At 41.8% G+C, this 25572-nt stretch overlaps 1 protein-coding gene across 9 annotated transcripts in view; it reads right to left on the bottom strand.

The window, feature by feature from the left end:
• LOC118511338 (heparan sulfate glucosamine 3-O-sulfotransferase 5) overlaps positions 1-25572 on the bottom strand; it is a 60400-nt gene that overhangs the window by 20930 nt on the left and 13898 nt on the right. For 5 of the 9 annotated variants that reach the window (XR_004906143.1, XM_036054274.1, XM_036054276.1 and 2 more), the window contains 6 exons: positions 16919-17664; positions 8177-8351; positions 7968-8099; positions 7663-7878; positions 4908-5071; positions 2996-3189 (listed from right to left, as the gene is read on the bottom strand). Coding sequence is in view for 8 of the 9 variants with exons in the window: in XM_036054274.1 (XP_035910167.1) it covers positions 2996-3189; positions 4908-5071; positions 7663-7878; positions 7968-8099; positions 8177-8351; positions 16919-17271 (1234 nt within the window). In the remaining variant the exon portion in view is untranslated. Of the gene's footprint in view, positions 1-2995; positions 3190-4907; positions 5072-7045; positions 7879-7967; positions 8100-8176; positions 8352-16918; positions 17665-17759; positions 17862-17918; positions 17966-25572 lie in introns of those variants that run through there. The other 4 variants (XM_036054278.1, XM_036054279.1, XM_036054280.1 and 1 more) reach the window with 4 other exon arrangements.

Below are 25572 nucleotides of genomic sequence, written 5' to 3'. Positions count from 1 at the left end.
GATCTATGCGACTTAATCACTTACCCGCGTCCCTAATCTCGGCTTGATTTGGCACTAAAGCTACGCCGTGAGAAGATGATTTGCACCAAGTGGTAGCAAAGGTTTAGCTGCGCGGTGTCAAACGCACGTTGGCGTACATAAATTTTCGTTTTCAATTTTGAATTATTTTATCGTACCCTTCATACGATCTTTGTAGAGTCAAGCTCATTTTAAGAACTTTAGTAAATAAATTTAAATAACCAGTTATGTTTCCTATCTTATGATAGGAAGATTGAGCACACTTGAGGCAACTTGGAAAAACTAGTATAGAGCTCAGTAAGGTTTGGATAATATCCCCTTAACATATTAGAAAATATATCAACCAATCATCAGTCACCACGGACGTTTTGTGGTCTTATCCAGCTACAACAATATTCGAGACTGCTCGATGGTCTAGCGCTGAGCACCATCAGCCAATCGAATCTCAGTTTGACTTAAAAAGACTTTGCAGGCTGGGTCTTCCGGTGCCATACTCATGACATGGCCAGTCCACTGAAAGCTGATGAAGTCTAGCTTAAAGAATAATTCGTTCCTTTTGGACATGGTTAATGTTTAAGAGGTGCAGATGTGTGCTAGTTTTATACCATCTAGTTCTATAGAAACTAGAAGAAATTTACCTTAAACGTTACTTTAAATTAAATATTTATAGCAACATTCAACACTTCCATATGTTTTCCATTTTGAACAAATCAACAATGTTCAAAACATAGTTCTCTCCGTTTCCAGTCTCGCAACATAATAACAGCACAGAAGTCCGTGCGTGCACTGTGGTGACATGTTTGCAGAATGAATTGCAATTACAAATGAGCATTCACCCGTCAAATAACCGCCAAATTCCGTCGGGCCAAAAGTTTTCTAATTACTGAAGATGGCAGGTCTGTTGGCATTCTTCTCCCGGTTTTGTTTGCTCCACTGTCAAGCGGCTGCACGGATCCGTTCCACGCGTTCCTAAGGATCTGTTGCCAACCGCTGCATATAACCAACCATCCTCCGGGAGGTAACATCCGTGTGGAGAGCACCCGGGCAAAGCATCCCTTCATTCCCCTCATCCGCCATCCCCCCTCTTCCTCGTTTCATCACGCTGCAGTGCACAAACGAAGAGTGATTGTTTTCGTTCATTGGTTAGGAAAATTGAAAAACGCTTCCATCAGAAGGCTGCCAACGTTCGTTCACCACATAGTAGTTCGTTCTGTTCGGTTTTTTTTTTTATTTTTCATTCGCCTCTCTCTCTCTCTTCTTTTTGCGCTTAAATGAACGCACAGCACAGAAACCGATCGGTAAGGAAGCAAAAAGGGAAGGGGAAAAATGATTTCCTCCGCACTGCAAACAGCAAACGCTGCGAGTGTGCAAGAAGGAAAACATAATCAATAACAGCGTGAGGTAGTACGGCTGGGTGGGCTTTTTTTTTCAACCCGGTTTTTGATGGATTTTAAATGACCGATGCTTCCGAGCGGCATCGGTGGCAAATGATTGATTGCTCATCGGTTCCTGTTTGGGAGGGTCGAATGCAACTTTGCGGTGGCTCGGTGAGCATACACCTGTGCGGGGTTGGCCGGGTTAATTAAAACATGATTACAATCCATCCGATGAATTAGACGGGCCGTAAATGAACTAAATGCGAACGTATTACAGTTCCCATTTTAAATACCACCGGAGCGTTTGTGTGTGTGCGTTTACGGTGGCGATTAATGAAATGCATAAACCGCCGGCACGAAGGATCGTTTCAGCCCGGATCATTACGGACAATAAACGGGACGTCATAATTGTTTTCTGAACGAGTTGTTCCTAATACACCTTGAGAAGGTCCTTATATTACTCTAGTTTGAAATATGCTTTGAGTGATTCTTGCTCGTGGTTTCTATTAACTGTAAAATATTTCTAGAAATTTCTTTGACCAGTTAATACTCCTTCGTAGTAATATAATGATGGAATAGGGTCCACCATACAAATCTGTTCGTAACTGGTAAAGCCAGTTAGGAGCTCAGGTCTTCTACCTATTCAGAACGATATACTGGTTCGTCTCAAACACGCATGACAAGTTCTTTGTAGCCATGTCTATCTTGTTCAGGATATCCTGAACTGTCTGGAAGGATGCCTCCTGGGTCAGAGTTCCACAAAGAAAAAGCCACCAAATAATAAAGTCGGCGGTTTCGTCGTCAATTTCTGTTACACTTTAAAGGTCTTCTTTAAACACTGTACGGTGGCCAGAAAGTATCCACTATTGAAATCACTATTGAAAAAAAAAGTTGCTTTTACTGAAACAATTTGATTTAACTATTGTAGGTCACACCCATCCTTACGGTTATGTGCACACAAAGTTTATGTGACGTTACACGGAACATCTCAGACAAAAATAGCCCCATTGTGGGCTAGCACTTCTATTTATATTCGGATTGTCAGAAAAATCGTTGGCCCTGAAAAGATGCGGAGTGATGGGAGTTCCGAATGGACTTATCAACCTATTAACTTATCATTATTAGATCCGTTTGACGTAATTGATTGCGCTTTCATATTTCATCTGCACACAAATGACTTGATACGAATGATGATAAATAGCAGGGTTCATCACTAGAACTATGTTGAACTGTTATTTAAAATAAGTCACGCATGAATCGCTTAAGAAATCATAATATTTTGCTACCATTGCTGAACTTTGTTCTTGGCAAGTGGCATTTATAAACTTTTTCGGTAAAATAAATGTAGTGGAAATCTATCGATGCTTAACAGTTGGCAGATCTTGAATGTATTCAAAGTTTGCCTTCAAATTTCAAGCTCTTAGCGTATTTCTTACTCCAATAAAAATCATCGCTTTCAGTGCTCCAGCTAGCTTTAAGTGTAAATTTAAAGCATCGCATGAATCTTCCTCCATTTTTGTAGATTATTCTCAGAACCTCCCTCCCAACCATCAAAGTGCAATGCAATTAATATCGCCGTAGCAATTAAAAACACCACTTACCTAAAAAATCCTCAATTCGGCGCAGCTGCGAAACCGGATCGTCGATAAGCTGGTCACCGTTGACGACCAGTAATTGCTCGCGGGGGAACACCTCCAACCAGCGGTGCACGTGCACGTGATACTGCGAGATGGCCAACGGTCGGTACGCCTCGTTAACCGTTCCGTTCGGCAGGATGGCCAACTCCTCAAACGACCTGCGACCCCGAAACGATCCATCCCCATGGGTGAACCGACGCAGCCGACGCGGGATCATTGTTCGAAAGGAAGAAAGAAAAACAGGAGATAGGAATCAGTAAACCGGAGGACTCATAACGATACGAAAAATGGAAGGAAAGTCACAAAAGTTCGCATTAAAAGTTTGCCATTCGCATTCAAGGGAAGCCATCGAGCGGGAAGATGCCGGTCGGGAGATGGCATGAAAGTGCGTGAGGGAAGCGAAAACAAAATTTAGACCTGCCCGCGACAATTCCGCGCCAACTTGCCGTCAAAGGCGACCCGACGCCCTGGTCGGAAAGAAGTAAGTTGGCAACAAAAATTAAAACAAAATTACCAACAAATTAGACCCACGTGAGACCGATGATTAGTGACTTTTCCGTTTGTATTCAACTTTTTAGACAAATCCTTGTTGCTGGCACGGGCCCGGACCTACCCCCGGGGGTGGGCGGAAAGGCAACATGATTGGTTTAAGCGAAAATTGAAGAGCCATCGTTTGCGCTTCAGAGCGACATTCGACCAGGATTCATCTTTTTGATGATCATTACGCCGACAAATTGTCCTCTCGGTCTTTGCTTGTGCCGTTGAGAGCATTCGGAGCACGAAGTTTTCTTTGAAGTTGTGACGCCAACGTTACATCGTTGCTATGTTTATTTTTCGCTCAAAAGTTGGCTCGTTTTAAAACACACACACGCGCGCATTGAAGTGTATTGAAATATTGAGGATTTCGATGAAAACATCCCTTCACATACTTGTTGTTCATTTGGCTGAAGGGTGTTTTGTTTCCTTTTATTTTATTTCTTGGTTGCGATCTTACAACTTTTCCTTACACTTCGATGCCTCAAACCTCCAGCGCATTCCGAAGAAGCACGTCAAGGTTCCGGCCGGGCGGAGTCGATTAGAAAAATTGTCAGTTGCAATGGCGGAGGCACACTTCAATCTGCTGCTGGCTGTTTTTCCTTCGTTCTCTAACATCTGCTGCAAGTGGCAGGGCCGATCGTCTCGGAGCTTCTCGGAAGTAATCCGAAACTTGACACGCGAACTCGAACAAAAGCGGAACTCCGGCGCGTGTGTGTTTGTGCTTGTTTCTATGTTGTTAGATATTTGTCTACCGGGTTTGGTTTGCACACCTCACATCGCTCACATGCCCAGTGGCATGATTGCTCGAGGTAGCCGCAACCGCAACAAGCAGAAGGAACACCCCAACCAACGTTTGTGTGAATGCTTTATTTTACTTCGCGCAAAGAAAATGGGGAAGTGAATGTTGTCGATTCTGGCGGATATTGTCACCACAACAGGTTACCCATGCGTTCGGTGGGTTGATGAAATTCCCGAAGCCCGAAGTTGACGTTTCGGAGTGGGTGTTGTTGTTCAGTATAGGAAGGTTTTTTTCTTTTTTTGTTAAATCTCAAGAGGGATAAGAGTTGGCTGTTTGTGGTTTGAAGTATTGGAAACATATTAAAAAAGTTTAAGTGCAAAAGAAATTGAGTTTCGTGTAGGATGGCTCAAATTGATGGGTGGGAAGAAAATAAACAATTTACCAACAAAATAAATCATAGGTTACAGGTTTGCTTGCCGATAGAGACTGCACAACAAGACATTTTGCATATTGTGTAGCATTATTTGAAAATACAAGCATTATTCTTGCTCTTCGATTTTACACAGCTGATAGATTCTGTTTTAAACAAGCATTACATACCTCGACAGAGGAGAAGTTGACGAGAGACTCTGCTGCTGGGGTAGTGTTGCCGTTGCCGCGTGACTTCGAAGCTGTGTGTAATCGGATATTGCTCTCGTTACGGGTTCCCTTACAATTAGAAGCAGCTTGATGGACGCATTCATCGCTCGGACTCGTTCCGGAACCTGCAGCGAAACACAGGTAAAGGTGCAACAGGTGATTAAGCATTAGATAATGATTAACGTTACTGCCAAGATCTTTCCCGGTGGTGTTAAATTGTACAATATTGGAACTTTTGATGCTCAATATATTAGAAAATGAACGGCAAATGTTAAAGTTACAAATAAATGTTTAAACAGCCGTCAATAAAATAAGCCATAAAATCCTTAAAAGTTACAAATTGAATATGCGCCTAAATGTAGGCTATTGGATGTATTATTTAAATTTGAAAATTCAATGGTGGAGTTATTCTTAATTTTTAAAGCTAACCTTTTGTAAACTCTCTCGTTATCAATTAACGCAATCACCCACTATTGTTCATCATACTGTGACTGGAACTCATCGAAATTCTCCCAGAAAAAGTTTCATAGCAAAGAAACATCGCACTGCACTCGCTTCTATTTCTACCTCAAATTGGTAGCCAAATATTAAATATTCAATCATTTATGTTTCATGGTAAAGAAAGAGCAACTGCGCTCAAAGCACAACACACACACAAAAAGCCATTGGTTCATTGGCATCGGGATATTTTTATCATTTCCATAATTCGTATCTTCAAAGCATGGGCAAAAATAAAATTAAAGAACAATCACCTTGGTTTCAATTTGCACCGAACGGGTGGATCGAATATCGCCCGGCACTCGTTCTGAGCGTTCTGACCCTCCAGCGAAAGAACATTCAGTGCTTAAGCGGTGCTATCCACGCCAACCACACTTCCAGCTTGTCACCCGCGCCAAGGGCGGACTCCTGGAGAAAAAAAACCCCAATGGACGATCGATCGTGTTTCGCTTCAACTTCAACGACCTAGGTCAAACGAATGTCCTTTGCGGAGTTCCTGCACCATCGAACCGTTATGAGGGTGTGTCTCTGTGTGTGTGTGATAGTAATCTCACTTTCTCACGCTAAACCTTGTCACTTGAAATTGATTCATTTACTGCTATACCGTCCACCACTGAGCTGGACCGGGCCAAAACCATTATTCAGTGTGCGGTGGCACTGAGTGTGCACTTGTTTTTTTTTTTTCGATGTCATCCCATGGCCTTGCCCGAACCCTTCGAAAAGATTCGGGGTCTTTTCGGGGTGGATGAAAATTTTCACTTTTGCTATTCGTACCACAGTGTGTGTGTATGTGTTTGTGAGCGTGTTTGTGGTTTACCATTGCACGTCAATGCAAGTTCGACAATCGTGTGCCCGGGCTGTGTTTGAAGTGAACACGGTGAGGATGGTGCAGAAGAAGCAAAACAAAAAAACATCCAGTTAAGGACAAAGTAGCGACCGATCAGCGTTGGCAGCAAGGTCCCTTTTTGAACAAAGTTGTAGCGGTTTTCGTTTTGTAGAGGGGTTGGATTGCTTCAACTATCGCTGAACTCTCTTGCTCCCTAAATTGTGACCGTGGCTGTGTCGTTCGTTTCGTTAGCTGTCACACCACTATTCAGCTGACACAGTTTCGTCTGCTCGTGGCCTCTGCACCAACATTCCCGCCGTACCCCTTTCATGGCTCATTTAGCGGCACACAGCTGCGAAATAATGTTATTTATGTTGTTTACTGCAAATTTTCGACAGCTCGTGATGTTCGCTTTGCTGTCTTTGGCTTCTTTAGCTACCAAAAACAAAAAAGCGCAAGTGTTTCCCACCATTTCCACCCGGTTCATCCAGGAGTAACGAAAAGGAGGACGCGCACGTTTCGTAAAATAAATTATTTTCTTTTTTTACAAACGAACGAGTAAATAGTAAGGCTTCTTTCCGAGGAACGATGAAAGCGGGCAGATAAAATGTAAGACACCCTTCGGTACGGCTTACAACCAACATCCGACCAACAAATAAATATTAGCACAATTGACCTTGTCGCTAGTAAGAGTAGTAGCTGTAGTAGTAGTAGTATGAGCCTGAGGGCTTGTAAAGGTGTCTATTGCGGCGACAAACATTTGTTGCTTGCAATAAATAGGTGAATAAATTTATTTAACCCGCTTTGTCGTTCGAACTGTCTAACGAAGCGCTCTAGATACAGAAAAATCTTTGTATTTAAATATATTTTTATCTGACCTTGATTTTATCTATTGGATTTGTATCGTAATTTAATGCTTGAAGTGGTTTAGTCTCATGTACAAGAATAATGGTTTGCAAATCGGTTAGCTGAAGTTCTGACACGTCTCAGAAGATTTTTTTATTTGTTCAGCCCAAGTGGATACAGCTATTAATTTATCATTCACTCAGAAGTTTTTGTAATGGTCGGAAAACTTTTTAATTTTTAAAAAATCCAAGAAAAAGCAAATTTAACACGATGAATACTTCATGTTTAACATCCATGTAAAATAAGTTTTTTTTCCTCTCCATTACTTCTAGGGCAATAAATTCATAGCCTCACACAAACACCTATTATCTTGCTCCCATTCATGACATGGTGCCACCAATAACGCCAACCGTTCGGTGTATAAAAATGCAAACAGATGCTTCATTAATGTTAAGACACTTTGCATTCGTGACACCGCTACGACAATGATATAATTATTCCTACGCTCTTTCTCTGCATCGCAAAAGAGATAGATTATTCGTTTACCTCTGGTGTCACGAAATAGCTGGGGCTCTTCTCGATCGTTATCTGGCCACGGAAAGAGTGTGGCATCTTCTTCCGGTACCACTCGAGCCCCCTCAGGTAGTTTTCGTCGCGATCGAAAAAATGCACCTCGCCGGCGGCCTTCTGTATCCTTGGATGCAAGTACAGCATCTCGAGCAGGGCGCGTGTGCCACATTTTCTCACTCCTATTATTAAACACTGCATGCAAGATAAACAGATGGAAAAGTGGGAGAAAAAAATTAATTAGTTGAAGTGATCCAAAACAATGAATGTTATCTCATACTTACTTGTGGTAACCTACGGCTAGTTTTGGGAAAGTGTATTCGGTTCGGAAACACGACAGGCTGATTGATAACCGGTGGATTGGGTATGTGATTTGTCAGTATGGCAATTTTATTCTCCGAAATTGCGGTTGCCGCCTGCAAAAGGTAATCGGAAACGATACGGTAACGCTTCATCAGTACGATCTATTTAAAGGCTTTCCAGTGCAACATACCTGTATGCTGTACACCGCACTATCGTACAGGATGTGGAACGTTAGAAAGAGCGATAGCAGCATCACCGATAGAAAGAGCGCTGCCAGTTTAGGCCTCGATACGCCTACCACGAGGACGCAATCTGAGTGTGAAGGATCTGGCCCGAAGGGCCTCATAGCCGCTTTGGGTAACCATCTAGGAAGAGAGAGAGAGATAGAGAGAGAGAGAGAGAAAGCAGATAGAAAGAACGATTAGAAACATCTACATAATGGTAAGCTGGTTCTTGATAAATTGTTACTCCATCATCACAATCGACAATGGAAATGAATTTGAATCGAAGTAAATAGTTCAAGGTAGAACAGCCACAAGGATATGAGCTGAATTTCTAGGGATTGAAAGTACACAAAAAGCTTTTCTACGAATTGTGCTTCATTCTGTTGGAAAATAATATCATCCCACAATTGACAACTCTGATGGATACGGCTTGATCCAACCGGAATGCTGAGGAAAACGGTTTTGTTGTTGATTGAGCTTGAAAGTTTCAGGGAAAATGTTTTTTTTTTAATTAGAACTTTACTACCGAATAATTCATCATTAGACATTTAAAAAGTTGTTTAGCTACACACGAACATTTAATTTTATTTTCTAAAATGCTGCAACCTAATCTTTCAAATTTTATTTTAGTCTACTATCATCAAAAAGAAATTTCCATTTTCGCGAAAATAATTAGTGTAACCTTTACAGTAAAATTCAAAGAATAGCATTTCCTGAGGAATCTTTCCCTTTATACCCGTTTTTTTCTCCCTCTTTAGATTTTACGGCCAATTATAATTTCTGTGCTTACATTTTTTCCCTCCCTCAAATCCACTTGCAACAGTCCAACCCCTTTTCCGGTTCCGAGAATATGAGTAACGATTCCCTTATCGTTCACCCCAACCAACCGGTTCAAGTGCAAAAGATTTCGCTTAACGACAGCAGCAGCAGTGGGAGAAATACCCCGAAATATTCTGCACCAAAAGAAAGCGAGACGGGGAAAATTTATCTAGCCGGAACATTGTCTTTAATTGGTGGACCCTTTGCTTCCGCAGGCTTAGCGCCACCGTCCCAGGAATCGCGCCTTCTTGGTGCAGCCATTCCGTGACCGGAAGCGACCATAAAATCCTTCGCCTGACGGAATCGTTCGAGCAACCATTAGCGTTTATTAGCGAACGTGTACAGCGCCTCTAGTTCGGGCGCAGAGCTTTTATGCCCCTTTTTCCCTTCAAGTAGATATAGTCCCGGATGCTTGTCATTGGATGGTAAAGCGAAAGAAAAAAAAAACTCTCATTATGCTCGGGTGTGTGTGTGCGAAGATAAAATAATTATTTACAGCAAAGAAAGGAGTAGGAAATAATTATATTCGCCGTTTTTTCCCTCAGCCGAGCGAATGTCTTAAAGATGCGGGAATGGAGAAAATCATTTGCTTTGTGTCCGAAAATAATCACATTCATAAATGAATCGTTTTCATCAATGGTTCTGTCACTGACCGGGGATTTAGCGTGGGCTAGGTTTTCTTTTCCTACGGACGATTCCCATTTCCCAAGTCGCGCATTGGCGCCATATATAGTTTCAAGAAGCTATAACGTCCATTAGGAAAGCTTTATGCAGCTAACATACTGACTTTCCAATATCCTTCAAACGCACACTCGAACGTTCAGATTTGTTCGTAAGAACGATTCGATCGTACCTGTGCGTTAGCTATTCTTACCTTTAAAAATAGTATCCACCACAGAGCCACAGAAGAGCGACTGTTCGAGAGGCACAAACCAAAGCGCAAGAGGAAGCAAAACTGAGAAGAAAACCTTCCGTTTCCACATAACCAAATATAAGTTTGGTTTCGTTTTCTCGGGACAAATCAAAACCATTCTTTCCCTTTGGGTTGGTGAAGCGTGCCTCGCAAATCATAACATGCAATATCGATCAATTCGGAGAAAAACAAACCCGAGTTAATTTGATTTACGAGAAACCAAATGGGTCTGCTGCCCGACCGTCTTCCTAAGACCGTTTCCGATTTTATGTGGCCATTTTGTATATGGGTTTGTCGTTTTTTGTTTTTGCATTTCTGGTCACCTTGTTTGTTTTTTTCCTTGGCCAAGCATTCACCTGTTGACAGTGTCATGTGTTTGTGTTGGAAAGCATTGAACGAAAAGTGAGCGTAAAAGAAAAATCTGATTTTGAGATCGGAAGGAAAACAACAGGCATCGAGGAGCAAAGGACACTCGATGGGAATAAAGATTAAAGTCGATCTCTGTCGGCTTTCAACATATGCTTCGTTCAATTTTGCGTGTGTATGTGTACGATGGAAATGTACGGCACACTTGAGAAATGGTAAATTTATTACTGTTACTGACACGATACTCTAGTAACATTATCACAAAACGATGCTCTGCTTGCAAAAATTTAAACTCACTAAGGCATTCTTTGGGGTTTTCCCGGACTTTGTTATTTGCTATTACCATAGGAATAGCTAGCAATTTCAATAGCTTGCCGGGCTCCATTTCATGCTCAACACATCCCCTAGTAGTCAATAAAGTGACAGATGAAACGTACCCAATTCCTAGAAATCCTTACTCACGAGAATCACTTTTCATTTCCCTATGTGCGACCTTACCTGTCGGGGGACATTTGCCGATGCAGATGATAAATTGCAGTAATTGATTGTCACGCATGTATCCTAATTCAATTCATAATTTTGCGACCTGTTTTAGCTTTTTAAGAGGGGACGCAAAAAAGGGACTTATAGTCCTTTTTCATTCTTCTCCGGTCTTATGGTTTAATTTTATAGCACACTTCCCAACAAACAAATGGATGCTCCTCATCGATAAGAGAGCCATCACACAGAACACCCTCATTATCGTGCGTGTCCCTTTGTGTGTGTGTGGATGTATTTCTATTGTTTTTTCCAGGGTCAAACGACCGAACGGTTTCGAGCGAGATTGGTTGTTTCAATGCCATTCCGAACCCGCTAGACGGACGACCCTTTTCCGGCTTGGCTCGGGGAAAAATATCAAAACAATATCGATCAATAACTAATTCATTACGTATTTACGAAATCCTAGCTGCTCTTGTGACGAGCTACGATGGCTGAGGGTATCGGTGCTTTGAGGGATTCGCTTTTGTCTCGCTCCCTTTATCACCCCTTTTCCCCTTGTTCCGAGAAAGGACGAGAGTGACGCTTTTTCACCATACCCCAAACGTGAAATGTAACAATGGCAATAGGATTTTATGGAACTAATCTCCAATCGAAGCAAATGGTAGATCAATACACGGCGTAAGGAAAAAGTAACAAAAACCCGTGCTACGCACCGCACCGAGTGTTACGATCATCTATAATTTAATTATCAGCTCAGCGTTGGAGAGTTTGATTGAGGCGAATGTAGCGAACCCGTGCACACTAGGGTGGAGGTGGTCAAAAACTATGAATATCAAAGGTTTAATTGATAGTATCATTTAATTAAAAGCTATACGTTTCTGAGACAAAATGCACTGCAGTATTCGAACATTTTCGGGCGCATGAAACGAATTTTTACATTCAACAACAAATGGGAAATCTATCAAAAATATATCTTAACATTAATAAAAATCCATATAGAAGAATTTAAGTTCTAGATTGCTCTTAGATATTCCACCACTTTAAAAGAAATTTATTTCTACGGGCTTGTTTAGTTTAGAGCCATCAAGCTCTAAAAATGTTTATCAATTTTCGCATACAACATTCATCAGTGGAGGCGCCTGGTACTTTATAGAACCACGTCCAGGAAAAAAAAGGATTTTCGGGAAGTAAATATCTTCATACTATTGTGAATAACATTCCATTGCAAAGGTTTATAAAAAATTGCTTCAATAATTATTTAGAAAACTAGAAAACATAAATGAACAACAAAGTAAAATCATATTATTTATGATGGAGACACCCCAGTACTTGGTTTGGGCCAGGAAGCATGTTCCGTTAAATTCAACATTGATTGAATCATATACTCATCAATCAATACAATACATGATTTAACTTGAGTTGATTGACAATATTCATTTGCAAAATTACATAGTGCATCGAGTTTTATTCCTGCCCAGCCCCATAGTGCCACACTTACGCACACCCACGTGGAACGTATTTAATGAAGGTCAATCAAATGATACGGATTCGATTTGAAGCGGCAAGGTGAGCGCATTGTATAACCGTATCGAGAAGCTACCCAGGTTCTTCACGTACGTACTATTATTTTTTTACTTTTCACACGTAAAAAACAGTCTTTTTGGGCATGGCGAGGAAAGAGCACATTAAACCACACCGAACGTATCGAACCGGGATCGTTACAAAAAGAAACTTCAGCTGGCACGATTTATGGGTGCTGCTGGTCAGGTGCACCGTACCGCGAAGGCGAGCTGCTGGTTACTTAATGGGCGTTTTACATCGCTCGTAAACTCGTTACGCCCGGAAGTCAGTTTACAGCCTCAATAGATTGCTCGGTCCCTGCTTTCACCCGGCGAGCGAGAGAGAGAGAGAGAGAGAGAGAGAGGCAAAGTGAGCGAGGAAGGAAACAAAAGAAGGCAAAAAGGCTGAGGTGGGATTTTAAAGCAGCCAAGAAGTAGCTGCTAATATGGCCAAATGAACGGAAGTGGGTGTCCCTGGTAAGCGTTTCGTAAGCGTAGGACGAACGAATTGGGGGGTGAGAAAAAGGTTATTCCAGTGTTGTTGCATCGTCAAGGTTTCGGCCGGCCAGTTCGGCATACCTTCCCGACCAGGTGGTACGACACTGCAATCACATGCTACTGATTATTACTACATTCATATGCAAATAATGCAAAGTCCTTCCACACAAGCAGTGTGCCACGCCACCAGTGTTTACAGGTCGGCGATCGTGTTGCTTGCAGTAAAACTATGTGGTGAAGCTAGGAGGACACCACTGGCTAGCTTGACTTGTAACCACATTGAAGCCCCGGAAAAGGGTTGGTTAGGGTGGTAAGGTGGGAATTTAATTACTATGGTCGTTTAATGGGTTGACTACAGCAAAACAAAAAAAAAACATTGTTGTACGCTTGTGACGAATTTTCCTCCTTGGCAAATTACTGCATAGACAAGCCTGTTTGTGATGTAGCACACACCGGAAAAAAACAGGATGAAGGACAAAAAGAACATTTGAAAAAGAGTTTCTTGGCCATCGTTTACCTTGCGTAGAAGCCCCCGGGAAGGACTAACCTCTAACTTTCCCGGAAGGACTTTCCAGTTCCGACTTTGACTGTGGTACGTGTTCTGCACCGGTATCAATATAAACCGAACCGAACTCACCCCTTACGCTGTGCGCACTGGAAAAGGGTGTCCTAACCCCAGGTAAACCAGCAAGTACATGAGTGCATGAATACAAACATGACAACTTCCGGATGCAAAACCAGCACCAGTGCACCTGCTCCATTAGCCTAAACCATACCTGTAACCATCACCAGCTACTTCACAAGCGTAGTAGGTAAATGTGTGACTGTGCGTGTATTTGGTGCTACCCTCAACCGAAATATTCAAAACCACTACCTCCACGCAACCCAACATAAACACTAGAAGAACACTTGGTTCCACTGCAAAATAACTAAATGGGTAAGTATTTTAGCATTGAAAAGAAAAACGAGGTCAACCCACATGTTGCTGCAACCTGTAAAGATTTGCTTTTTCGATATTCATTTCCTGCCGTTTTTTCTACAGCCCACCCCACGCTGGTTTTCCAAAGCCAAAGTCTTTTCATGTGTGTGTGAGTGTGTTTGTGAAACAAGAACGCAACGGGTCTGAAATTGTTGCATTCAGTCAAGGTTTAAACTTTAAGCGTAGAGCACTCTACAACGGTTGCTTTGTTGCACCCGGAATTGGCAGGAAACTTTTAAATGGTGAATTTGTTCTGACAGCTGTTGATTAACGGGGCTGTTAGGAAAAAAGGGGGGAGTCGGAAACCGCACCATGTCATTGATGTTAATGGAGTGACATTGTGGAGATCAAGTGGCATTTTCCGTTTTTTCAAATGAAATCAAAACAAGCTTATTATAAGAAGCAAATAATTTTTAAATAAAAATAAGTGACGAAGGCTTATGATTTATAATTTTTCTTTAAGCGTGCAGTTTAAATAAGTTTTCAATAAATTGTTTTATACACTGTTTGCGGTTCACTCGCTATGATTTCTGATATTCTTTAACTTTTCAATACAACTATTTACCATATACACACCACGGAAGCAATCAAATGCTCCAAACATTTCTTGCCGAAACACAATCTTCACCATAAAACTCGCTGAACAATTGGCGTACCGTGTCAGCAGTGTCGAAAACAAATCGTATTTTCCTGCACAACCCCCGATTGCAAAAGGCCCGCAAGAGATCTCGGTGTTCGTGGAATGCAGCCGACACACACAGCAAATAATTAAATTGAGAGCTTCGTTCGTAGGAAAACATCAATCTTCTCCTGAAAAGCACTCCTCACCGGCAGCACTCGATATCGTGTCATGTCTCCGGTTTGTCGACATTCTGACAAACCCTTATATACACAAACACACACACACATAGACAGCTCTACCTGTGCATTTAAACATACACACACAGCCATATAAACACCTCAATCGCCACGGCCAAGCTTACCGGTCTCCCTGTTACCAATCGCCCCTAACGCCCTTTTTTCCGATTCCACAACGTTGAGAGGTATTGATTTTCCGGTTTTGCTCGATCTCCATCAGCCCATTGTAAATTATTCGGTATCCTAATTCCATTATCATTTCGTGATTTCAATTTCCTGACACGAAAGCTGTGTGTGTGTGTGCCTGTTTGAGTTACGGAAGAGTGAAGATGCTTCAAAGAACAATCTACTAAACCCCCATGGATGTGAAGATGAAGTAGAATCCGGAGAATGGAAGTCGCACACAACGGGGTATGGAAATTTCGTTCGAATCATCACACCATTGCCGGGTGGGATGGGTGAGAATATTAAGCGATGCTTTCGTTTTCGCCCTGCCACCTGCAGTCAGCAGGTTTGGTGTAGGTACTAGCCGCCGTGTCATGTGATGAGAGTGTATTGATTTCTATCTTCGATTCGAATGCATTATCAGCCGGTGGCGTCATCAGTTGCACTCAGAACAGAATCACCGGGAACAGGCGGTCGATGTGCATGACTTGCAGAGCAAGTTAGCGTGAAGCTATCGGGTGTCAGCAAAAGCATGCACTGGGAGGATATGCTTTAAAAAGCTTCCACTTTGTTTTATTAAAATGGTGGGTGATAATGTTCTAAGTAAATCCACCTATGCACAGCTGCGTGGGTCGGTGTTTCTGTATAAATTCAAGGTTCGTTTGATCACCTACTCATTTCGTTCTCTGTGGTGAACATAAATTGCTATTAATTTGAAAAAGGCACTGAACATTTGCTTTGTAAATACCACAACCAAACCGGCGAGATGATTCCCGATAAATGGACGTTCCATGGAAAACGCTATGGTTTTAATTTAGCTCTTCAACAGTACTACTGACTCAAGTTTTCAGTAATGCCTATTGAATGTTTGTATGTGATTTTGAATTTAAGTCGAGATTGCAGTCCATATCTATCTGCAAACCTTTCATTGTACTATACCATTTACATTATTTGAAATTGATATTTTACTATTTATATTCGATGGGTAATTCATCCAAGAAGAGCATGTCATATGGTGCGACTGGATATCAAATCCCATCCGCGTCAGCAAGACTGGCAATTAAGTTAGGGGTAAATTAAGTCGACGAAGACAGAAATTTCAGACCAAAATCTCTCGAGGTTGTAATCTAAAAACCGAACAAGAGGGAGGATTTCATAGCCATGAGATTTATTAGAAGAAATTGTCTGCAAACTCTTAGTATCACTTTGATAATTTTATGCAAAGTAATTGCATACTTTCAGGCGTCGCAAATAGAATATTATTTCCAGCAAAAACGTGTACAGTAGATGTTTCAGGCTAAAGCAAATAATTTTAATGAACCTTATTGTCCTTTATTCAAGAAAAAAAAGTTTATTCATGGTAATTCACCGACCTTGTTCACCGATATGGAACCGGCCCTACATGTATAAATGCCATTTAGTTATATGACTCTAAAATTTACCAACAACGTTATGTTAAAATGAAAATGCCTATGCACTGACAGACATGGTATAACAGGTCTGCACTATCATATGATATCCCGTAAAATAAAAAAAAGGTAAAAAATCCTTATTGCATATATCCAGGCGTTAAAAATGATTAACGTAATTGATGCTATATTATTGCGTTACACATAATGTTACATCGATATAAAAAAAACATTAACCACAAACCAAGTACTAAAATATGTTATAAGTGCCTTAAACATTCTTTTATTGGAGGGGCCAAAGGTAATCTATTCGTACCATCTCTTCATTATCCAATCTAAAATTCAACCTCAAAAAATCAAGGTCCTACTCAGCGCCACAACCGTGACTCATCATCACCAGCACATAATCGATACACGTGTTGAACTATGCTGCCGAGTACGATGGTCTCTCAAACACAAAATTGATCTATTATTCCAACCGGATATTTCGATCAGCTCGATATGACCCGTTCACGGTCAACATTCATCTCCGGTGTGTGCACCTGTGTGTGTGAGAGTGTTCAAAAAACCGTATCGCTGCCCTGCTCACCTACCAGTGTATCAAACTAATGAATCGTATATTGAGTTATAAAGCTACATCCCGTGCGGCGTCGAACACTTACAGAATATCCAATGGTAATGTAACAGAACAATCCCTCAATTGATCACCGCGTCGTTTCGTGGGCATCGGTGATGGTGCGACCGGTGCGCGAACGGTGACGGCAGCCGGGCTAGCCGGTGACAGCAAAATCGATCTTCTATTATTTCCGTTTCCGACAGTGCCATCTGCTGCAGTTGTGCATGGGGTGCAGCATCGAAGCCTCGAGCTTCGAGTCTCGGACACCCCCGTTTTTGGATGCAAGACAACCGGAAAACCGTTCAAAATTGTTCTTCGCTCGGTGTTTGGTGGGGATGCTAAACCGTGTTTCGTTTTTTTTTGTTTCTTCTCCTCAGCACGTATTGATAAAATGCACATTCACACCTTTCACGTCGCGCGTTGTAATACACACAGTCAGACAGGAAACTACACTCGTAAAAATCTCGTTTCTCACACGGGCATCACGTTTCGTTCACTAATTGATATGTATGCGATCGGCACATTGGAAACATTGCAAGCATTGCGCTTTGTTCCCGAACGTTGTGCTGCATTTATACTAGTATTTGTAAAGCTTTCGGAACACTACTGCTTATCAAAAAAACGAACCGAACCGTTGCTCACTACCGATAATAAAAGTGTGCAGCACTGGTACACTACTACACGAGGCAATTGCTGATATGCATTGTTATGATGATGTTGCAGGGTTAAAGACTCCGTTCACTTCATTCTCAGACTTCTCGACATGATATGTATCGTTGAAGGTTTCACCACCTGTAAGTAGAGCAGAAAAAATCGGGAATTACGTTACTTTATTTGCGCACGGACAATATGATAAAAGAAGGAGGAAATAAAATATTTAAATTCACTATTCCAGCAAGGCACAGAGCAAAACACTAAAATTGCAGAGAGATAAACGCAGTCCAAGCTTCTCGAGCTCGTTTTGCAAACGTAACAAAGTACGGCAACGTTAAACCACTCGGCACGGTCAAAAATAAGTAGTGAAACAAATTTACTGCAAACCGCACCTGGACCTCTCGCGTGCTATCGCGCTGTGCGCGACTCGCCTCGTTGACCATCTCTATTTGATAACATTTTCAGCGGAAGCTCATTTAAATGCGGTGTCATTAAGAGCAGCGTACCGCTGGCTCCAACCCCGGTTTGCCCTCTCCAACCGCCTTCCCGTTCACCATCTAGCCAAATGAGCTAGGGCAGTAAGTATGGGGACGATAGTATAGAATTAAAATCGGACGTTACAACCCACCACCATCACCACCAAAAAAAGCCGGAAGCTTCTCCAGGTTCTCCACCACCCATTTCAGTACAATGCACAATCGACAGTGTGGTACGATCGAGCGTTGCAGCAGCAGCGGCAGCCAAGACCTACCCCAAAAATGCGGATGAAACCCACGATGGTAGCACGAACCAGTTGGCGTACGGAATCGTACAAATGTTGCCTATTTACCCCCGTAAGGAAAACCGAAAATTTCCAACCAAATTACGCCGGGTGAATGTCAACCCAACGCGAACGCTGCTAAATAATACAACAGGCACACCAACACTTTACACGACACCCGGTACGGTAAACAACACCCAAACCCGGACAAATAAGCAGAAGGAGAGGTAGTTGGGAAAAACGTGGAGTGTAATTAACGGTAAATGACATTTATTTCTTTCTTCTGACACCCCGGTCGGTACACTATACCGAAAAGAAAATGCAAATGCAGAAGGTCCTTGTGCTCGGACCTGCCTACGGAACCTGCAGTAACCGAGCGTGTCAACCTAACCACGCCTTTGAGGAGACGCCCAGGCTGTGGCCCGGGAGCAGATGAAGGCGGGCGAAGGTAAGTAAATACGGTACGAATTGCCGCGCATCATGATGCGATGGCCTTGGAAATCGTTGCGACCTGGGTTGATAGTGTATGAATGCGAGGGAAAAAGATCAGAATACATCAACCATTCAACCATTGCCGCGCGAGCGGGAGCGGTCAAGCGAGATCAAACCCGGTGCTTATCGGGAAAATGCACGAACCGCTACGTCAGCGGGTACAATTATGATAATGTAAATTACACTTTTTCCCTAATTTGAGACAATTAATATCCATTTTGTTTTCACCGGCGGGGATCCTGTGGGTCAGTGGAATGGGGAAATGAGGCGAGTCGGATGAGTTGGTTTTTACTGCTGCTCCACTTTTTAATGCAATGACCTGCTTTTTCCATTTTTTTTGTTTTTCTTTGCATACTTTGAACACTTTGTTTTGAACTGTAGGCTTAGTAGGATGAATATTTACTGAGTGAATAGCAGCTTTGTATTACTTTGTGCACTTTTACAACAAAGTATTGGAGCTATTAAGGTAGTGTTATTTGCTAGGACATTTGCTTTGTGTATAAAATGTAGATTTAGCTACTAAGTTTTATCTTTAAACTACCACGCCAAGCGTGTTTATTGTTGCCTTGAAGATACAATAGTTTTTGTTTCATTTGTATAATTTTATTTCACTGGGGTAGAAACATTCATCAACCGAAGGATGTATTAGTTGCTAGTTGTAATTAGCTAATTGAGTTAAGTTAATGTTTTACGATGTATAAATTCAATTACTTTACACAAACAAGTTTAATTTGTTGTTGTTTTCAATCGTGTGTTTTTATGGCATTCAATATGTATGCCTACATGTGTTAAGTAAGGTGTACTGCGTTTCTCTGGTCGTAAAATAAATGTGTCTATAATTAAATCAATTAGTAATTTTGACTTAACAGATTATCTGAGCAATTTACGTCCTTATTATCGTGGTATGGAGCTCTACGAAGAGCATTGTCGTACTAGAAAGCAGAGTTAAAAATTGTTAGGAACAGTTTCGAGAACAATGTTAAGAAAAAATAGAATAATCTTAAGAAAATTCAAATTGGTGCATCAAAATGTCTCTGGACGAAAATTTTTGATGATTTTCTGTACTGCACGAAGTAAAACTATAATGGCTTCTCAATTACGAATTACACGAATTTATGACTTGTGGTATAACGCCTTAAAGTATGCAACATACATTTCAAAGGGATTACAAACATCGATGAAAGAGTTGTTAGGAGACCACAAAGACAAAAAATAAAAGGCATAGTTAATTCACGTTACTACAAGTTCTGTACCGAGACATTAATATTATAAAACTATATTGGCAACCTCCGAGTAAAGATTGGATTTTTCTACGAAGACACTGATAAAAAACAGCTGGTGTAAAAAATGTGCTTCCATAAATAAAACAAATTTTGAGCTGTCTGTAAAAACTTAAATAATTTTTCTGAGAAATAATGTTATAATATCGTAAAAACCTCTAAATATCTAAAATATCGATTGTCAACCATCAAATACTTCTACCAATAATTTTAACAATTTAACAGCTTTTCTGAGGCATTTTCCCTCTGAACTATGATTAAACTCTTTATCTTAAAAAGCCTTAAATTTGATTCACACACAATTTCCCCATTGCCCCCCCCCCTCCCCCCCGACATGGCTTCCGTATCCCAAACATAATTCTTTCATCAACCACCTCACATTCTCGAGCGTCACAGACGCCCCGGGTTGCGATCGAATGCTGCGAAATGTTTGAGGTGAAATATTCAATTAAGATATTATTTGATTTACGGTCGCCGCTAGATTGACTGCGATCGACGCCCGGTGCTAGGAGAATTCACGTTCCGAAGAAGACGAATCAAACGAATAAAGCCACAAACGCATATCCCGTCGTCCCGCATTGAGACGATGGTACGTGGGTTTGGCACAAAAATAGCACCACAGCATCCGGCTTGGCCCAGCGTGTGTGTGGTGTTTGTGTACAGCTTTCAGAACAGAATCATACTTTGGATTTCAACAAACAAAAAATGAGACGAAAGGGATGACGATGTTATCGCCTGCTCGGGAAGTAACCTCCTACTGTTTGGTGCTGGAATGTGTAGGACTTTTGCTGTCTACTTTTTTATCTCTTACCGCCCACTGCTACTAGCCAATCTGACTTTTTACTGCTCAACACCGTGTGTGAATCGGTCGAGATGTCGAGATGGAAGGCAAGCAAAAAACGACGACACCCCTAGATCGTGGCCAAATACTACGGGTTCGTTGCTTTCACTCCCGTCTTTTCCCACATAACATTTTGTGTGGAAGAATTTTGTTTTTTTTTTTTGCTTACGAGATAGATCAAAAAAATTTCCCCCAGTGCCAAAGAGAAGCTTTTGCCCGGAGGGCTTTTAACTGGACAGCGACAGCACGTACTGTGTCGAAACGAACACTCGGCTTCCTGTGTGGGTGAGCGCATGTTCCGGTGTTAGTTTTGTGTATCGTCGCCATATGTAATTTGTCGCCCGCGGGTTGAACATGTTTCACAAAGGGTAGAAGGTTTGGTGGTGTACCAAAATCCAGCCAATCCAAGCCAATGTTTAATGCTTCCTGGTATGGGACGTTAAAGGCAGGATGCGATGTGTTGTAGTTACAGCTTTATCCAGCTTTCCAATACACTACGAAGAACCTAATTTTAAACCTAACTAAATAAATAAATAACTAACGTACTATAATGTTATATCTTGTTAAACATTTAGCTGCATAGTTTTCTTTTTTTCAGTAAGGATCATCATGACCTAAATCAGATTTCTGTCCAATTTTTTTAATCACATCAATTTTTGTTCTATCTGCGATAGCATTGAGACAACAACTAATTCTGTTGCTCTATAGAGTGTTGCCATTGTCTTGAATGTAGGTATTCTTGTGAAATCATCTGAAATTTCCTTTAAACTGTAGCTCGATTCGTTCCGCCTCGATTTCTGTTTTTGATATAGCAGATCGTAAATCCCCGTCATTTAAACGCATTTGAGAAAATTAACAGCAATAGAATTCAAGAGTTTGTCTTGCAATAATATAAAGATCATAATGTTAGAGGTGCGACCCGCTCATACAGGCGGCAGCTGCATCGGGTCTCAGATGGCTGAACCGGGGTTCAAATCCTATCCGGACCGTTTCCCCCTAGTGAGGACTGACTATCTAACTACGTGGTACAATGAAGTCTAGTAAGCCAGAAATGGTAGACATGACGTAAAAGGTCGTTGATCAAGAAGTATAAGAAGCGTAAGTTGATGATGATGACGTGATCGTATTGATAGTTCAGATATTTTGATATTTAAATTTATAAAGACTAAACAGTCCATTTAAGAACATTGCAGAAAGTGTACCCACCATCTAATCCACCTAACATTGCTCGAACTACTATAAAATTGGTTTCATTAATCTATCCCTAAAATTATAAACTGTTTCTTTTCTGTAAACTTCCTTCTCACCTAATTTTGGCACAACTATTTGGCATTTTGGAAAAAAAAGAAACCTTCTCTTTAAATCGGGAGCGACATGTTTTCAATTTTAGTCCTACTTCTAACGTCACTGCAGCGTACAAACATTCTTCCGCACGATGCACGTAACATGGACTGGAAGGACCAAGTGGCTTTTCGATGTTGTTGCCCATTTTGCCAAACTAGAAAAATGTATGTGGGAAACGACATTTTCACTTGCCACTTTTCTTGTATGCCTTGTGTGTCACCCTACCCAAGGCGCCTTTAAGCCGAAACGAGGTAAAAAAAGAAACGAGGAACCAAGGAACTACTGGTTCCGGCACTATTCGTCAACGAATGTTCCACAAACCATAAGCACACACACTCGCACACTCACATTTGTATGGATGTGTGTACGTGCGGAAGCATAGTTGGCCCTCGAAAAGCCACATGGCCAGTGAAAAAGCGCACTAATTAGTTGGAGCACGTTGAAGTCGTAAAAGAAACGAAACAGCAGCACCAGCTTGCAGTAGGAAGGCCATTTTCGGCACAGCTGAAACCGAGGTGACGCGTACGGGTGGAGAAAAAGTTAAAGAAGCGAGGCTTACGGAGTGGGTTTTTTCGCAATACCTCGCTCATTTATCAGGGATTCGGGTCTGGTGATCGGTTAATCAATATACGCGCCTTGCTGCTAGAGCCAGAGGCACGAAATAAACCGAAATCAATTGATGTTGCTTGGGTTCCACGTTCTCTGTGCCAATCTTAAATCACACGTATCCCCCACCTCCTGGCTGGCTAATGCTACGACGAACGTTTTGTACAAGTTTCGCCCAACTCATTGTGAACTCGGTTCACGTACCCATTAAACGTTAAGCATGTTAAAGGCTGGTATCGGGGTTTCTGCCAGCCATTCGGGGTGTTTTTTTATCCACCATTCTGCCAGCCATCTCACATCTTGTCAGGTATCGGTTTCTCAAGTAGCCACGCTTTATAAAATGAAAATCTCTACCACTCACACACACACATAAAGGTCCGTACCGTTTCGCAGACTTTATGAAGAAAAAATGAAACAAAAGAACCCAACTCTAACGTACCGCCGAAAAAACTCGCTCTGATGAATATCCCACTTTAAGCGACAAGGCTTTAGGCAATCATCCTTTACCCCGAGATCGAGAGCATTCATCCTCGTACTGTGAGAGCTGCAGCTACAGGAAGGTAAGGCAGCACAAGGGCCAGAGTTCCAGCTCCAGAAACAGAAAAACCTAATTAATTAAATTAAGCTTTTGCCCTTCCGGTCGACCGAGTTGTTATCGTGTGCGGAGACGGCTCGAGACTGACAACAGAACGCAAAGGAAGCAAAAAACGGCTTAAGGTAACTCCTAAGAACATCCCATCTGGAGTTCGCAAAGGTTTCTGGTAGCCGAGCTGGAAGAAGAGTGTATGAGTGTGTGCGTATCGGTACCACTGATGCAGATAGAAAGGATGAGGATGTGATCGAATCGAACCGTGCTGGCATCGAATATAAATCGAGTAAAAGTTGACCGAAGCCATTGCCGACCGGGTCCGACTGGCGACTGGAAGTCTGGAACGTGAGCGTGAGCATTCAATCCGGCAGAGCGATTCCCGGTGGTCTTAACATAAATTAGTAAGGATCATATCGGTGGCTCAAAGGATTTGTTGGTGCCTCGTGCCCTACTCGTACTCCCTCTCGCTCTCTCTCTCTCTTTCTACACTAGCAATCAACCGTATCAAATGAGTGAAGGAAAGCCATACTCTACAAATAGCGTCAGACAAATCTTTCCTCTACACCCCATCTCCCACTAGCTTTCTTTTTGGTCTAAGCTGAATCAATAGAATTCTTAGAATTTCAAGAAAATATTATCTTCCAAGATTCACATCCTTACCGGAGGAAGAAGCTTAGCTGGAGTTAGCACTTTTCCGTGAAATTAAATTGATCATAATGCTTCTCCTATTGGTTGCTTTCTCTGTAAGAGTTTACTCCGATTTGGTAGACTATTCGTATGCTCACGAACTTCCCCTGAGTTCAAATATTCTTCAGAACTCGATTGGAACAGCCTTTTCAACCGTTCCAAAATTGATGTCAACCTAGAACTTGAGCGCACGATTGCCCGATTTGTTTGATGCTCTGGTCCGATCCGAACCGATCAAGCCCAGACAAGCAAAACGATAACGCAAGCTTGCATGTGTGGTCAGGTTTATTAATTATTACCAGCGTTCCACCATCATCAGCGCTGTGCATCTGTGCAGCTGCAATGCAATCCGGAAAAGGGCACGCGAAATGGCATTTTGGTATCATCTGCAGTGCGCCAGTTGATATTGACATTGGAACATTTGGCTTTGGGGAAAGCGAACCGATGATGAGTGGAGTTGACGTTTGCCGAAGGCAACCAAACGGAACAATTCGCCTCTAGAAAGTCAATCAAAACGTTGTGTGCGTAAGAAATTGCATTTTTGATCGTTTTTGTTACTAGAAAGGTAGCCTTTCTGTCGTGCGTTATTGGTTATTCAATTTACTTTTAAGCACTTGTCGCTGACATTAACCGTAGGATTATGTAGAAAGCTCATGTAAAGAAGGGTCTTTTCTTTCCCCTAGCATTATTTTGCTTGAGAACAATACAACCAGTTTGTTGTACAAATATTACAATCGCATTCCTTCTGAAGATACAAAGATCATTCTTTGTACAGTGACTTTTACCCATTTTGCGCCCAAACGTTATCATGTCCGATGTGGATTTAATGGACCTGATACAAAAGAATCTATTGTTACCTTTTTTTTTGCATTCCCCATTCTTCCAATATCTATATCCAACAAGAACAGTATGGTCATTTTATCGCTCGGAATCCATTCAAACACTCGCCTCTAAAGAGGTGAACTGTCAACTGCTTTGACTGCGCTGGGCCACCAGGCGTCTCCATCGTCCGGCCATATCGTCTCAACATTCCCGTCTGTCTATTGCACGCGGACCCACCAATATGACGGACAATTCGCTTAACTGTTTCTATTCAATAGAGAGAAAGAGAGCGAAAACGAGAGATAGAGGACATAGTCTACCTCCATTTTGAATCATTTCAAATACACCTCCCTTCGTATGAAGCTGCTTTTGCAGCACAGCGAAAGGGAATTTTCCTACTTGTTTTTTTTTGTTGCTCTCACTCACTTCCTTTTGCACTGTGCGACGAATGCACCACAGCTATTGTGAAGTGTCAAACAAGCGGATAGGTGACATTGCCGGGCAGACCCTCGAGCTCGAGAGTGGAGCGATAAGAAGCGAGCATAAAACGTGAAGCCATTTTATTGGACCATGATGTGCCGAAACGGTTGGACAATGGGCGACATTACCGTGTAGGGTTGAAGTT

This window comes from Anopheles stephensi, chromosome 3 (assembly GCF_013141755.1).
Source record: "Anopheles stephensi strain Indian chromosome 3, UCI_ANSTEP_V1.0, whole genome shotgun sequence".
NCBI lineage: Eukaryota > Metazoa > Arthropoda > Insecta > Diptera > Culicidae > Anopheles > Anopheles stephensi.
The sequence above is the reverse complement of the archived record's forward strand: the minus strand, read 5'-3'. Positions and strand labels throughout refer to the sequence as shown.